Source organism: Perna viridis, chromosome 4 (genome assembly GCF_037379345.1).
Source record: "Perna viridis isolate PV_CMFRI_1.1 ecotype Kerala chromosome 4, ASM3737934v1, whole genome shotgun sequence".
NCBI classification, from domain to species: domain Eukaryota; kingdom Metazoa; phylum Mollusca; class Bivalvia; order Mytilida; family Mytilidae; genus Perna; species Perna viridis.
Window position 1 is genome coordinate 15,167,284 of NC_142448.1, and position 17,940 is coordinate 15,185,223.

General features: G+C 33.9%; 1 protein-coding gene across 1 annotated transcript in view; it reads right to left on the bottom strand.

Moving 5' to 3' along the window:
• Nucleotides 1-12,049, bottom strand: part of LOC148619027 (uncharacterized) — a 69,207-nt gene extending 57,158 nt beyond the window's left edge. The window contains exons 1-8 of the mRNA XM_088578509.1: nucleotides 11,961-12,049; nucleotides 8,938-9,007; nucleotides 4,208-4,398; nucleotides 3,505-3,562; nucleotides 2,021-2,197; nucleotides 1,547-1,686; nucleotides 1,105-1,156; nucleotides 156-338 (exon numbers count right to left, since the gene is read on the bottom strand). Of these exons, the coding sequence (XP_088434635.1) occupies nucleotides 156-338; nucleotides 1,105-1,156; nucleotides 1,547-1,686; nucleotides 2,021-2,197; nucleotides 3,505-3,562; nucleotides 4,208-4,398; nucleotides 8,938-9,007; nucleotides 11,961-11,972 (883 nt within the window). The 5' untranslated portion in view covers nucleotides 11,973-12,049. The remainder of the gene's footprint in view (nucleotides 1-155; nucleotides 339-1,104; nucleotides 1,157-1,546; nucleotides 1,687-2,020; nucleotides 2,198-3,504; nucleotides 3,563-4,207; nucleotides 4,399-8,937; nucleotides 9,008-11,960) is intronic.
• Between the last annotated feature and the right edge of the window lie 5,891 nt (nucleotides 12,050-17,940).

The following is a 17,940-nucleotide window of genomic DNA, read 5'->3' on the forward strand; positions in this document are numbered from 1 at the left end:
GGCTGCCAGATCTTGTTCTGGTTCAATAAAAACTGAATTTCAACCTTTTTTTTATCTCTCTTCTCTATTAAGAACGATTAAGCTTTACCTTGCAATGCATTTATGTTGTCCCATTGACTTTTAAAAGCATGAATTCTACGGCATTAGTAACATACCAAAATCTTGTAGTTTACAGTCATATCCAACACAAGTTTTTTCTTCGTACATATCTCCAAGACATTTATATCCTCCGTCCTTTGGAGTCGGGTTGTTGCACTCCCTTTTTCTGTGCTTGTATCCGTTACCACAAGTGGGAGAACAACTCGACCATCCACTCCAAGCTGACCAATGTCCATCCACTGTCAAAGGAAAATAAAAAAATATATGTTTCAGGAGAAACTATGGATACTTAGTGTGACCCTCAATACACAGTGTAAAACATAAGGACCAATTAAAACAATACCAAACTAATCAAGGAATTTAAAGTCAAAATAGTGGCGGTACACTCATATTCATAACTTCTTCAAATAAATTTAATTTAAATACCGCTTCGATATACTAATTCATGCAGTACAATCACATGTCTTAACGTTTAGCTTTGTACAAAAATCTTATGCAAACTCTCACAAATCATAGTAAAAAGGTGCAACTGACTTAAAGGCTACTTGAGAAACAAAATGGTGGAACAAACTGACTGAAAGGCTACTTGAGAAATAAAAAGGTGGAACAAACTGACTTAAAGACTACTTGAGAAACAAAGTTCAGATATAAAAAATGAACCAAAGGCAATAATTGTAAATTAAAATTGACGTCATCACATTTTGAACATCACATCTATTTGGTACGCAAATAAAATACGAAGAATAAGAGAGATAACAAGCAAGTCAATTTTAATATCATAGATTGTTGAAGTCTTTGTTTTGTTTAGAAAAAAGTCTCGGTAGAGGTTAAATTTTGTGGATTTTACTGGCTTTTAAAATATCTATGCCATGGTGTACAATTCTGTTTACACTGTTTACTACCTTAATGAATAATTACATATTAAATACCACCAAATACATTCACTTTATGTTTGATGATAAAAAGCAAAATCAATCATCAACTTATATTTCATCTGTAACTTACCAGGACAAGCGCGCTCATATTTATAACAATGAAGACTTGCCCAATACTTGTTCTAAAATAAAAGAGAATAAAAACATGTTTTTACCATAAATGTATTTGATTGCTACTTAACGGGAAGAAACTTGCATGTAATAAAAGTGTATTCTTTGATACTTTGCTCCTGAGGAAACAAAAAATATTTGAAATCTTGCACTCAGTTGTTTGAGATTTCTCTGTCTTACACCTTATACAGATCTAGACGGAAAAAACTTTCATTTCGGTGAACTCGTTCCCCATAGAAGTTGTGCTGACTTATGGTTATAGTTTTTTATACATGTAGTTGCCCAAATAAAAGATAATTTCAAAATATGAGATTCAGTCAAGTTATCTCTAAACCAATTTTGCATACACTGCTAAATAAAATATATTTTTTCTTTGTCATAATATTATGAAGTAATTTTACCTTAATGTCCGTTTTGTTGATATATTTACCAAGCTCTTCGTATGAACAATGACTGTGAAAACAAGTCGTTTTCAGTGAAGGAAAAACAATATGTATTTTCTCTGTGAATCTAAGTGCCTCTTCCCGGCCTTCGTCTTTGTCTATAATCAATATAATTTAAATTAAATTTAAAGGTCATTAAAAATGCGATGCTGTGATGAGTGTTGTATTTCTAAGCTGTATTACAATGGAAACTACTTTTTTTCATTTATTTGGAGGGTGCTGTGACGCTGTGATGAATGTTTCTGTATTTCTGCCTTTATTTGCATTGTGTTCCTGGTATATGAATATGTGTATACAAAATTTTAATTAAAAACTTTTGTCATAATGTGGATTGAAATGTTTGTTATTGATTGAAGAAGGTACAGAAAATAATTTGCTATATGTTTAACATACACATGTATTTCTTCATGCTCATACATGAAGAGAACTTACCATTCGGTCCACAAGAACCTTGACATAAACGGTCTTGCTGAACAGGGCCACGGCATGGTCTTCCAGAATTCATAGGAGCAGGATTTTGACAATGTCGAAGGCGATGAACTTCTGCAAGGTCTCCACATTTAGCACTACATCCGCTCCACTCACTCCATGTGGTCCACTCACCATCCACTGTAACCACATAACATAAGAATGATTTCTAATTATTTTAAGATCTAATCATTTAAAACGTCTACTCTGTGTGTTTTTTTAATTTATGGTTTTCTCAATTTCACCGTTGATATATATGTTTAGAACAGTTAGTTACCTACATAACTAGTTTCGTCGCTGTTGAACCGTTTCGTCAAAAAGGGCGGTCGAAGACAATTGCATGTTGTGGTAACACTCATTATACCGAAGACCCTTACTTAGTGCTGTAAGTTTGGGTTATTTGCTTCAGAATTTTATAAGTTATATTTTTCCAAAGGCCACTCTGATTTCGGATTTTACCTTTCTCTCTTTCAATTGTCAACAGTAGGATCTTTCAATTTCCTTCTATTGACTATCAGAGATTTGTTAGTCCAGTGATTTTCTTTTTCTTTCTTAATAGGTGTTGTTTCATCCTTGCAATAAGTAGAAGGTTGACAATGCCAACATCTGTACTACGGCACAAGAGAAATTCTCTAGCGACTATTAATGAAAATGTTGTCACCACTTGTGACATTTTTTCTTGTTTACATGTTTTCTTGCAGATATCTAAGAGAGGAAAGATGTTACAACCGATGTTCAATACAAAATATCTGGCAATATTTCTCCATTGTCATTCATCTCTCCACATGCTGTGACAACTGCACGATTCTTAGGCGGACTGTTTCATTTTGTTATAAAATTTAATATTCTTAGAGTGAAATTATTATTTATAATGGGGAAATACCACATGAGCCTTCGGAAAACTTACGTTTATTTTTCTTTTTTGGTCAATTAAGGTATTGACATAGCAGAGTGAAAATCCATTTGCCACTCTCTACGAAAAATAATTGAATTCAATTCGTCAGTTTAGTCCGTGAATTAATTATTTTTTTCTTAAATGTTCGCTCCTAGTTACTTGGCCTTGGTTTTCTTGATTACTCTTTCAAACGATAGTTTATGGAACTGGAGCTTTTATAAATTTTTGATCGCTAAACGTTATACTATCTACGACAGTACATGTATATCAAACATCAAACATATGGCATGAATAGCTTAAAAACTAAGAATTGTTGTCACCAAAACTTGGTCAAGAAAACAAGAAAAGTTAATGCTGATGGTATGAGAGTCCCTCCTCATATTTATGTTCCTTAAATATTATTATATGTGCATTTTTTCTTTGTACAAATTTAAAAAAGGCTTTGGAAGCATCAGTTTTCAATTAGTTGAGAAGCTGCTACATATATTTTCTGTCAGTAAGAAAACATTGCACACCATTTCCAAAATCATGACTAGAGTAACTACATGCTCACCTGGACACAATGGCACTTTCTTGGTCATATAACAGGTGTATGCTGCCCAAAATCGATCCTAATTAAAGAAATGTCACCAAAAAGAAATGAATAAAGACTAAATGGGCAATAAAACATGACAATCGTTATAAAAAATAGTAAAACTTTGGAGGTGAAATATTCTAATACTTCTTTTTTTAATATCTAATTGGATATAATTAAAAATCAGAGTAGTAGAGTGGAGTGAAGTTGAAAATTTCATATGACTTTTTTTTACCCGGAAACATATCTACATCGAAGTTTAAGAACTGATTCCATATTAGAAATAACTTAATAAAACAAATTAACCATTTCATCATATCCATGTACACCACCGGCGCACATCGTTCTTTTGATAGCATATTCCAAATACATGTATTAATTTGCCTTACACCCATTAAAAATGAAAGTAAATATGGCACATTCCAATTGAATTATAAAAGAGAGATAAAAAGAGTGCAACTACTTCTTCTTGCGTTAGTTTTTCGATTGGGTAAATCCAGATTTGCTAATAAAATTCGATGTTACCTGCATTGATTCTCCCAAAAAGAGTCCATAAATTTTAAACCCTGCTATCGATGTTTAACTTGAACTTATGTTAACGTTTAAGAGTACATACTTTTACAGGAAATCAGCTTATTTTACCCTTTTAAGCTTCAATACATTTGTGAGTAAGAACTAATACCTTAGTTTCTTTACTGCCATTCGAAGTCTTAAAATGGAACGTTCCATTCTCTCCTACCACACCCGGGTCGCACAATTGTTGTTGAGCCCATGCACATTTTTTCATAAAGAGCTTTTGATCACTACCAACAAGATCAGCAACAGAGCCTTCCAAAGTGTATTTTACAAATGCATCATCCAACTGGTCCCCATCTGAAATTTATTAAACTGAAAATCAACTCGTACAATATACTTTCGAGTGCACAACAATTTGTTAATTGGTTATCTTGCTGGACAGAATAAAAATATTTCTACTGAAAAAGAATGAATAATAAAAGTCACTGTTGACAAATTTTACAGATCGTACATCTAACGCATATATATAAAACTTAATTTTACAAACTTTTTAAAAGGAGTTTTACCATGATGGTGATCAGGGACTTTATATTCTAATATTCACTTCCTAATTTGATTCATTTTGTGGTCGTAACATAATTATTTTCAGTAAAAAGCATTTTGGTCATAGAAAAAAATGCCTACGTGATGATGTTACTACAATACCGGAAAGTATCGAAATAAAAACAAAAACAATCATATCGGACTTATCACGATTCATACATAGGTTAAACAGAAGCGTCATATTATTTTTTTCTGTCGACCAAATATATCTTGGTTTAAGAGATGTATTGTTTGAAATATAAGTAAAAAAAATAATGCTTATCTTTTGTGTATTACGAGAAAATGTGATTGGAATTCATTAGAATTTTCTTCCTCGCTGTATGTTTTATTTCATTCAGAAACGTATTGTGCAGGTGCATCATTAACTTCAACTATAGAATTAGTTTTGATAACCCCATCTTCCCAAGTCCACCTTCCTTAGAGGGAGCGAGAGTAGGCTCAAAACCCTCACTTGGGACGATGCGATAACCCACACCGTATTTGTTGAGGTTAGAGATTAGTTTAACCCCATAGAACTAGTAGAAATGGATGTTTAGAAGTGATAATTTCTCAATTTTATGTGAACACTGCCATCACTGGCGTTACTAAAATGGGCGTTACCGTCTTGGAGTTGCTCATGATTTATATAACGAGAGTGTGTATGTTAAATATTGTTTCTTTGTACGTGTTACTTTGGTTATTTCATGCTCTTTGTTGTAGGTCTTTTTCTACTCAAGGCTTTTTTTTTTTTAAATTATATTCTTTTGATTTCCGCCCGAATCTTGGTTCCCTTGATTACTGTGAATCCAACCCATTTAAACCTTTTTTATGGTTATTGTTCCTGGTATAGACTATAGATTCCCCGGAAGACTACAGGCTGTAGGGATGTAAGATATCTTGATAGCAACTATAAGATTCCCACCAATCTATTCAATAAGCTTCACGGTGTAGGTAACATCGCCAATGATGTAAAAGATGTCCGTTGCTCTGTTTAAGAATAATAAGCATTTCAAAGCGTAGTGAAATCTTTTTAAGATCTTTCCTGCTAGAACAATATAAGTAGAAAAAAATGATCAGCCAGTTGCTGGTTTTTGATCTATTAAAACACCAAATAAATAACAAGGATTCAATAAAATCTTCTGAAATAACATTTTGAGGTGTGTTTAATGAAATTACGGAAAGAAAAGTAGGGGGTCATTGGGCAAAGATATTAATGCTATGAAATGGATGAAAACAGAGAAGTCCGAAAATCTGACAAAATGGCTGAACATGAGCAACGAACATCCTTAAGTAGAGAAAAGTCGTACAATATATATTATTGATAAAATAAAATGCATGAATACAGACAATTTGACAGTCTTTATTATATAACGTTAGTAGTTTTCAGAGAGAGAAAAAAGATTGATTCTTCTGGAAGCCGTTGTCCCGGCAGTGACGATTACTTGGTTTCTGACTATTATCTTGAAATGTAATAGCAGAAAAATAATTATTAAAACAAAATAAACCGTAGATTCTATTTATGAAAAATAAACGTTCTTGCATTTTAGTCCCTAAAATGATGATTAAATAGGTTATATCAAACCTTCGTGTTTTTCAAAGCAAACAAATCAGATTAAAAAATATTGGCAGTGGCTACTTTGCCGGAACCGGTAAAACAGATCCGTATGCACATAGGATTGGATTAAACTAATGAAGTTATTATCAAAGTACTTATTACGAACATGTTATCTTCACATTCTTTATTTATTGGCAAATTCAATAACAATAAATTGACATTATTTATTGGGGAGCATAAATAATTGTTAATTAAACGAAATAAGCTAACCATCTTTTAACTAAAGGTTAATTTGCTTATACTTAAAGCTTTGTAACTTGTTGCAATTTTGTCCTTAACAATTCTATAACAATTCTAACCACTGAAGTACATGCATGCTAGTGTCATAACCAGATATTGTCGCCAACTCGACTCTTACATATGTACTACTGCAGTGAAAAGAACTGCATCTACTTTGGAGATGCAACCTCACCATCTTGAAGCTTCATTGAATATTATATATGGTCTATGAACCTTCACAACTGTGCTGCTGTGCTCAGTCTGAAACTGTCTTCCGCTGTTGTTTTTAATTTTGTTCTGCTGGAATCATGATTTATAACGATTTTTCTCAATTTTGTTGTATGCTAATGAAGATTTTAATTTGCCTCTTTATTTCTGTGTATTCAAAAAATAGGAGGTGTCAAGCTATTATGAAAGTGCTCATTCATATCATATTTTCATATTTAATTTGAATTTTGTTATTCACACTTATTATTGATAGAATCTACCAAATAAAAAAGAGGGGGTAAAGTCCATTCTTAAAAAAAATGACAAAAAAAACCCAACAAATTCCACTTAATAATTCACAGAATAAATAATAAATGAAATAACCAACAAAAAAAAAAAAAATACCATCAAACAATATAAAGATCTACATATCCGTTCTTGTAATATGTGTATATAAAGTTTAATTGCTACAAAAACACAAAGTAGCAATTAATTACATGTTTACATAAGTTCTCATTTCGCCTTAGTTTACTCCAAATTTTACTAAGGCGAAATGTGAAAAAAATTATCTACAAAATTTGACAGCTAAGGCGAAATGGGAACAAGCCTTTTGCCGTACCTCATTAAAATATTGATTAATGACGATATGCTGTTAATATATTGTATATTGTTTAAATTGTATATACAAGCTTCTTACTGACTACATATATATAAGGTATATTGAGTACATTTCAATTTCTTTATATGATTTTAAAAGAAGTATAACATTTTTAAGCAGAAATCGGATCATCCTATTTAAATAATATAAATATGTAAATTAAACTTGCGACGAAAATATGCAGATAATCTAAAAAAAAAAAGCACAAAGTGCAATTCATGCTTGAAATGGCAGCATTTTTCTTGTACACCTACATGAAACAAATTATATATAATTTTATGTAAGGAAATCTGTGTCAATTTTTAAATATTAGAATTTCTATTTTACTTCAATTCCTATTACACTTGAATTTATGTGTAAATTTTTTAAAATACTTTCCGTTCAAAATTTTATGAATTTTTCTAAAAATTCTAAAAATATAAAAATAATATAACAAATATAGAGACGAGGAGGATGGTTCAGCTGGGAACCACGATTCTTTTAAAACGACAGGTGCAAATAGTTCGTAAGTCGTAATAAAACTGACTTTATCTTTTCCAATAAAAATTTATGATAGATATTTGTGTTTACAAATCATGTGGTTCCTTGACATGGCAAACATAATTGATTGCAACTTCCAATTCTACCCGAATGAATGCAACACATGTCAGTTATCTATGAAATAATTCCACTATCTATGGATCCTATGAAGTTAGCACCAAATAACCAATTCACGTATTCTAAATGAATTATCTTAGAAAACAATTGATAATAGACCTACTTCGACTTTTGAGCAAAGGGTTGTAACTCTCCAACCCGACAGACTGGTTTACTGTCCGATTGGAGCAATGGACAGCAGTAAACTTCAAATTATTGTAGCTGCGGTAAGCACTTGGCTACTTATAAATAATTTATATCAAACCATCTAGATACTTACCTAAGTGTAAATAGTTTAAGTTTAAAAGAAAAATGTTAACTTTTCTTCCTTTCCCCAATGAAACCGCCAACCAGTTTGTCGTGTATTGGTGGGTATACCCCTTTGAAATAGTGTAAATATGAATTTCTGTTATCTATGGGTAAGCGGGTTTAAAATTAATTTATAGATAACGGAATTTAATTATCGATCATAGTTAACGGTGTTATTCCATAATGGGTTTTTTGTCCATTTCGTAAGTTGCACCGGAAATAGGTTAAACCACTATACTATAACTCTTTATCTTATTTAGCTTGTTTCATATATGGCTAGATAAAACATACATGCTATTTTGTTGGAGCCGGTTAAATAGCCCCTGGGAGGATATTCTTAATAAATTTTATTCTAGCTTTAAGTATCTCTATGACAAAACTGCAAGACTTCACACAAATCTCTATTGTTCTTGAACTTGTTTCAACTGTGCAGACTCGGATAAAACCGACAAAATATATTTCAATATAAATCGCCATCTTTCCAGAGCCGACAAAATGGCATCTAAGAGGCTGATTTTGTCCTGCATGGAACAGGTTGAATAGAAGGCAAACATTAAAGGACCATTCAAATGACCTTTACCGGCTGTAAGGCGAACTTGACCTTGCAGGTAGTCAGAAATGCTGGGTCACCTTCTATTTCGAAGTTCTAAAGTAACATATAAAATCTTACCTACGATTACTTTCTGTGGCCATCCTAACCAAACAATCAATAGAGACAGTATGTAAGCACTCAAGTCATTCTGTGAAGGAAAACAGTTTTCATTACCTTTCATTTTTGTTAGAATGTGTTTTAGATTATTTCTCCTGGTTCTTAGTGGGTTTTATGTCTGTTTGTGTTGTTCTTTGTTTATTTTCCATTCGGTGTTCCCTGATTGTTACTATTAAACCCTAGTTTATTCCGTATGCATTTTTTGATTTAATGCCATTAATATCAATAATAATAACAAACAAAATATGAACTAACTGTTGGGATGAATATGTCAAAATATTACTCTTCTGCAGAAAGTCACAAACAACTTTATAAATATAGAGGAATCATCCATATGATTTTTTTTAAAGTGGACTATGTTTTTAAAATGCTATTAGAAAGCGGGGAAATAATTTGTTCTAAGGCACTTAAGAACTTAAGAGAAGCAGAATGTTTAAAAAATTGGAACAAACGAAAAAAAGTAATAAGTAAAGAAATGCTGTATAACAATTTCATTTTCCAATTAAGGGCCCAGATATAAAATATAAATGATTTGTATAGACACAGAACACATTAACCCCTCTCAGAAAAAAAAACATCACACAAATATATTTATGAAGATTTTTCTCTTATTTCTGTTTTATGGTCGTCGTCATAGTTTGATTGTCCGATATGAAGTTCTAACTTCAGTAAAATTTAAGAGTAATCAAGGGAACCAAGGTTATAGCGGTAATCAAAAGAATGTAATCCAGGGACAAAGACCCGACATGGAAAACAGACATACACAACAAAGAACATAAAGTAACTAAAATCATACATACAAAGTAACAAGAGCAAATGAGCAACTCGGATTCCACTAAAGATTGGGAGCATGGAGCAGGCGCACCGGTAGAGTAAGCGTAAGTACATGTTTAACCTGATTGACAAACCACCGAACTTGAAACTTAATAACAATGTGACGGGTGCAGCTGGTGGAGCAGGACATACTTAGATACAATATCACTCCTGTTTTTTTTGTGGGTTGGGGTATATATTACAACTCGGCAAGAGCTTAAGTTATTTGTGCGCTATCTTGTTTTCATTATCTTAATGTTCATATATGTTTTTTTTATTTCGTTGTCCCCATTACATATGTCTTGTAAATCATCGCCGTTTTTGTTTATTTGTTTTTGCCATGTTGTTTTTGCGTATAGTCTATTTAATATTTGTTAATTAACACACATATTTCTATAGGACATTGATATTCTCATGAGTTGATACCCAAATTTATAGTTTTGCTCAGAGTCAAATAATTATTAAAAGTTACATACTGACACGATATATAAGGTTTTCATTATTAAAAAAAATGAGAAACAGAACTTCTTATTACAATGAACGGAAAGAATTGAACACAGATTTGATTGAAGAAGCCTTTGTTTAGATTTTTACCATGACATGTATAACAAAATTATACAAAATAAATACTAGAATAAAAATAACCACATTTAAAAGGTAAAAAGGAACTAAATACCTCAAATAAAATACATATAAAGGGAGTCCAAAATTTCGGCCTTCGTCAGGGCAATAACCACTAGCTAAGAAGAGTAGACACTGACTGCAAGGCATTTTTTTCTATGCTTCTGTTATCCAGAAATGAGAATTCAGTTGATTTTTTATGGATGAGGCATCAATGTCAGAAACTTTGTCTCAATATATCTATCTACACTCAGAAAAAAAACAAGTCTTTGGAAAGGGATTTTCAATTTGTCAGAATTAATAGAACGTATACCACCTGTCATTGCATCATCGTATTTTGATACCCAATGATTACTTGTCAAAAAAGTTATACTAGTATCATATGTTGTGCTTGATTTAAAAAATGTTTTCAGTGTATCACAGTTTGAAAAAAATGCTTCAATAATCATATTGTGAGTTCATAAGTTAGTGTGCTTCCAAAGTTTCCCTGGATTACATTCTTTTGATTTCCACTAGAATCTTGGTTCACTTGATTACTCTTCCTCTACATGAACATTGCTTTCAAAGATACTACAAATCACATGGACATTGTGAATTAAAAACTGAATGCTTCCGGTGTTTCCACTAGGCCCTAGCAGGCTTACTTCACTCAATGTTCTTCTAGAAATATCGTAATACAATGGTAATTAACATAGAAAGCAAGGTTTCTTAATATTTAATGTTCACTTTTTCATTCCTACGTTTTCTTTTAGTTTTTATTTTCTGCTTCCTTTATTTCAAACATTGCAATATTTTTTTACACCGGGATCCCACACCTTGAGTTAGATCCATAACAGTAAATGAGCAAAATAGGTACTAAGATGATGTTTTAACGATTTTGTACATTTTTCTATCCATGGTCATAGACTATAAAACCTATGATCTCACGTTATTTGCATTAAACTTATTTTTCTGATGCAAAACCGATGTATTTATGTGCTTGAAAGTTTCTCTCATTGTATCAATGTAGTGAAAAGAAAAAATATGAAAAAACCTTGCACTTGCAATTATACTCCAACAATTTTCATTAGACTTCCTAGTTCATGGTATTTTTAACCAGGATACTTCACAGCAATATTTGCATCACAATCATACCCAAACATTAAAAAGGCAAAAATCACATGAAAATTTCAAATTTGTCCTTAATGTTTCCTGTCCGTAGGAAAGCGACGAAAATATGGTTTCAAAGTTGACACATTTGTCCCTAGTTTGAGAACAACAAATATGGAAAATGTGAATTGTTTCAAGCTCTTGTTCTACCAATACCCCGATAGGATGGGTCCAACGGTATAGTGGAAACTGAGTACAACATAAACAACAAAACCGTTCGGTCTATACGCTACCAGTCTATAAAAAAATGCCAGATTTTTAAAATGCCGAGCATCAATCTGCCATCATGCAGCATATAGTATGTCCCTGCAGCTGCCAAGAAGATGGTACGACAAAGTCGTATTAGCCGTTTTGATAACGCCTGTTCTGAAAATTAAAATATTGATATCATTAGCGCTTACACTTTTTGGCATCGGAACTTATTCTTAACATGTACATAAACAGGTGCAAGTCTTCATATCTGATATTTACTTCCGGAAATAACGCATAGATGACGTCACAATCAAAGCATCTGCTAGATTCGTTATCGGTAGAATTAGGGTCTTCCGGTTATCAATCTGTTGGTTTTATGCAGTAATACTCACATTTTGTTGAGTTCAAATGTCAAATGACGTATTTAAAAAGCCATCCCGAGTTAGAAATGGTTTGAATATCGGCAAAAATACCGAAGCGTCAGCAAAGGGATATTCCAAATACGTCAAAATAAAAGAGTAATCAAGGGAACCAAGGTTATAGCATCAAAAAGGCATCATCCACTTTTATGAACGTGAACACGCACAAATAACATAGGTACACGATCATCATCTACATGTATATTTAGCGAACCGAATAAAATAGATTACTCATAAAAACTGAAGATAAGGAAAACAAGATTTTTTAGAAGTACTAAGTTGAATTTGGACCACGGCAGTGACACGATCGGGTGCTCCGAAAGGTTAAGTAAGTCCTGCTTGGCGGCATCCGTCATTGCAAGTGCGTATAATTTAGTAATAGTCTAGCAACAATAATGCTGCTTCCGACAAGGATATAGAGTTACAAAAGTCTAGTTTCGAGTTTGTGAGTCTTTAAGAAAATGGTTAACAATATTTTGTAGTCCAGATTTTGCAACATTAAGTCATTGAACATTGCTTAACATGACTCTTGATAACTTCCTTATGAACAGAAATTGAAACTTGTGGGGCGAAACTCCATACCGTTATTCTAGAAAGCAAACCATTTGACTGAAGTAATATGGACCATCAATTAATTGGAAGGAAGGTGTAACATGTTACTCCCTGTCTGCCAAACACGATGCGGTATAATGTGTCCGGAATTGGTGACATGCTTTGGCTGTTACTTAGAACTGTGACGTAACAGGAACTGTTGAATTGGTCAAACGTTTTTTGTTTTTTTTTTCTAAAACGCATTAAATATCTGAAAAAGGATATCAAATCAAAATCAACCAATCAATCAAGTGTACAAACTAGGTCACGTATTTTATTTATCCACTTCAAATATGCAACGGGCGGCTTCCTTTTGTCATTTTGGAAGAATTGTATATACCTTCGTAAATATGGGGATGCACTTCAAGGGAACTCCTTGTAAATTAGTGAGTCGTTCCTTGAGTAGAACTTTAAGAAACTCAGTTTTTACTTTTTGTCGGATAATACTAGGCAGAAACAACAAAGAATTGTTAAAAGAAAAAAAACATCAACAACAGAACCACTGACTTTAAAATTGCTTCATACTTAACAACAATAATAACATGAAGCTTGTGATATAAATATAGATTATCTTTAAAAACTCAACTTTATCATAAATAGTAGAGAAAAAACACAGTCAGTTTAAATTAATAAAAGGCTGAAGGAGAAGAATTATTTTCTACCCTGAAATTCGCAGAAAATTTGTAAAATGAAAAATGGCGGGAAACACCGGAGAAATTTAGTGAATCAAATGCTACACAGGGCGCAGCTTGACACGACCGCAGAGATCGAACCCTGAAATGTTAGGGCAAATATGGGCGCACCATTCAAACTTGACACAGCTTTGAATATTGATTACGTTTAGAAATTTGACACAGGATAAAAATTGGATCAGAACCGAAGTGGTCACCTTTTGGTGTCCTTATTACTAATGGTTCCAGTCAAAACCTACAAAGTCAATCCCAGACTTAAGTGGCAATATGCCACCTAGACGTTGTGGAACAATTTCAAAGCGATCTATTCCCTTTCACTCACGTTATTAAGCAGAAATCAGGTAAGTATATACAGGTTTCCTCGTCGTTCAGTGAAGACCCATTGGTGGCCTTGAGCTGACATTTTTCATCCCTGTGCGGTAATTGTCTCTTTGACAATATTCACCATATCCGTTCTCCTTATATTGTTTCTGGTCCCCTTGTGGTATGGCATCTTGTAGTAAAATTTATAGGAGATCGATCCTTTCGCCTTTACTCAATTTATGATACGGTCATAAGGAAAATGCATGTTTTTGCCCATCTTTTTTGGCTCTTTATCTCTACAAGGTTCAAATCTTAACCCCATAAATCAATCATTATCTTCCATCAGTGGTATTGTACCTTCTAATACAATTTCAAAGAGATTAATTCACTAATAGTTAATGTATAGACATTGTGTCTACCCCCTTTTAGGTCCCTCATTTCTGAAAAGTTCAAGTCTTCACCCCCTCCAATTCAAACCAAATCTTACCATTGTGTTATAGAATATTGTGGAACAACATCATTAACATTCCTACGCTTTGACTGAAGTTATACGTATATAGTTAAATTTTTAAAAAATGCTTGTTTTGGGCCCTTTTCAGACCCTAATTCTAAAACGGTTTGGGCCATAACCCCCAAAATCAAACCCAGTCTTCCATTGTGGTATATCACCTTGTAATTAAATCAAAGAGATTAATTCACTAATAGTCAAATTAATGTCTCTAAACGCCCCACCCCATCACCCCCCAAAAAATCAAACCAAATCTTACCATTGGGTTATAGAATATTGTGGAACAACATCATAGACATCCTATGCCTTTACTGAAGTTATATAGTTAAATTCTAAAAACTGCTTGCTTTGTGCCCCTTTTGGGTCCTAATTCTAAAACGGTTGGGGCCATAAGCCCAACCGTTTTAGATGGTCACCTGGAAGGAGGCGACCATCGGCCTGCAAATCTGTTACATAAGATTGCAAAGATTGAATGTCAAAGAGACAACAACCGCGCCGGGATGAAAACTGTCAGCCTAAGGTCACCCTTGGGTCTTCAATGAACGATAAGGAAACCAGTGTTTTTTTTTCTTATTTCTGGTTGATAACTTGAGACATCCGCAAAATGCATGTTTCTGTTTCCCCTTTTTGGCTCCCTTTTTCGCCACCAATTTCTGAAAAGTTAATGCATTTATCCCCAAAATCAATCATTTATCTGACCATTGTTGTACAGAATATTGTGGAACAATATCATAGACATTCCTATGCTTTTACTGAAATTTTATTTCAATTCAAGGAAGTTGTTATGTCTAGGGGTGGTGATGTAAGTAACCTCCCGGTACTAAATACTTCTTTCTGCAAGCACAAAACAAAGCCTTTGACAACCAAAGTCCAATTCCTTACCTTCCCGTGACGGTACTGCTGTCGACGAAACAGGAGAAGGGGCGAAGGCCAGATACTAGCGCATTATAACCGGTGCTTCCGGTAGATGGGAATCGTTAGCCTAGGAGGGCAGCTCATCTAAGAGAAGGAAAACTCTCATTTCAAACGAACGCTTTCACCTAAAGACAAGTAGTGAGCAGACCAAGGCCCCGGCGGAAGATTGCAAAGGACTGCGACAACAGCTAAGGGCGTATGAGAGCATTTAATTCCAACGGCCAGTGACCTGTATGGGAAAGACTGCATCCAGAAGTCTTCACAACTTAAGTAATGGTACCATTGGATAGGCTATTCACCCGTTAAGCGATTACAGAAACACAGAACGACACAACTACGTTAGAGTTAGGAAGAAGAGCTCCTTCACCTGGAAGGAGGCAACCATCGGACTGAAAATCTGTAACAAAAGATTGCAATTTGGAATGTTCCATCCATGAACATGACTGGCAAATCACATACCTTCACGTATCTTGGCAGTGTCATGAATGGTCAAAGAGGCTCTGAAAAAGACTTAAAAATAAAATAGGAGAAGCAAGAACAGCCCTTTGAAGAGCAGGCTATATCACATTAAATACCAAAATCAGATTTTCAACTCCAATATTATTACCATCCTATTATATAGCTGCGAGACTTTGAAAACTGCAAAATACCTCATAGATATGTTAAAAGTCTTTAACAACTGCTTAAGATCAGATGGCCCGAGAAAATCATAAATGTATATCTATGGGAGATGACCAAACCTATCCCTATAAAGTCAGAACAGAAGACGCGGAAATAGAGCTGGATAGGTCACACCTTACGAAAGCCAGCAAACTATATCACCAGACAAGCGTTGCAATTGAACCTTTATGGGAAAAGAAAAGTTGGAAGGCCAAGAAACACATGAAGAAGAAATCGGCTGGCTGAAATGGAAGCAGAGGGATACAAGTGGCAAGGTATGGTCAGACTGGCACAGAACAGAACTACATGGAGGAGTGTTGTAGGTGGCCTTTGTACCAATCGGTTCCAAAGGCACCGACCATTTTAATACTGAATGGGGAGGGGCTGGGATTTATTTGAAAAAATATATATTCAAATTTGAGCAATTTTTTTCACTCAGCCATGGACAGAAAGAAAACTGATTCAACATTTCTCCAATTACTTAATAATGTAGATTTTCAAGTATTTTTTTAACACCGGTGCATATGCGAAAAAAAAATTCCGACTCAACATTAAATCCCTGCCCACCTCCCCTACCTCGAAAAAAAGGTCTGTGCCATGGTCTGTGCCTAAGCAATATAATTACATTCTATGAAACGTTTGTTTATGCCCCTTTTGGCTCGGCCCCTAATTTTAGAACGATTTATGGCCATAAACCTAAGAATCGACTAACCTTCCTTTTGTGGGGTGGAATCTTGTCATACAATTTTTTATTAAGATCAAATCATCGCACGAAAATCAAGTGTTTACTGACGACGACGACACCAACGACGACGACAGCGTCATTCCAAAATATTTTGCGGTCCTATAAAAGGTCACGTTTATTTTCAATCATGGGCTTAGAGTGGAAGACGTACTTTCCAAAAGATTGACATATTAACAGACAAACCCTAGCTGTTCGGTAGTTTTCTCCGTCTTTAGAGAACTCCAGTTGGACTAACAATTGCTTTGCACACTTAAAACTTTCATCAATTGCAATTACACTTGCATCAAAGTTAAAAAGGATTAGTCATTATAAAAACAAATCGTTTGGCACATCAAAATTGGAAGAGCTCATCATCCCATAAAATGTTAAAACGTTCACATCATCATTACAAAATAGGTTTTGTGCAATCTAATTAAACGCCGATTTAGTTAGATTGGGTTTTGTGTTGTAATAATATCATGTTACGGTGTATATAAGCATTATTTTGGCAAAGTAGCTTAAAAGTCATTTCGCTATAATTTAATATCAACTGTACGGAATTAAAATGTTTTCGCTTGTAATTAAAATGTCCATTTTACGCGTTTATTGTCGATTTTATGCACCTTGTATGTACACATCGCATGCCAATTTACATACACATATCGTCTAGAATCTAAAAATTATCCGAACCGTAGTGTTCATTTGAGCTCATGTATGTTGAGCATGATGGCACTGGAGCTCATAAATAAGTTTTTGAGAAGCGCTTTCTATAACCAGAAGAGTTTTGCGATTCAAGCTAAGCAGACATCTTTTGTTGATTTACAACTAATTTCTCTGCACTGTGATTTGCTATATCACTTGCAATATACAAAGTGATCGAAATCAGCCGCTGGAATAGGTCATCTTTATATGATACGGACAGAATTTTTATCTTTGATACATGATAAGACTGAAGTACTGTGGTGGAAATATTATAGTATCATTGCTTAAGAATTTCCATATTAGCTTATTTATTGGTCCGAGGCTAGCCATATTGGATTGCGGCGTAGCCGAATTCCAATATGACAAGCCGAGGACCAATAACTCAGCCAAAATGGAAAACCTTACGCAATTATACCTTTATTGAGTAACTAGTCTAATAAGCTAGTCCCATATGGATTTTAACCAGTTCAATATGACGTATTGGACGGCCAAATCCACATTGGACTAGCTTTTTTTCAGGCCAATATTCGAACGGTAGTCAATAATATAGTATTATTGCGTAAGGTTTTCCATATTGGCTTAGTTATTGGTCCGAGGCTAGCCATATTGAATTGAGGTCAATATGGAAAACCTTACGCAATAATACTATAGAATAATCGTTAATCTCCCCACGGC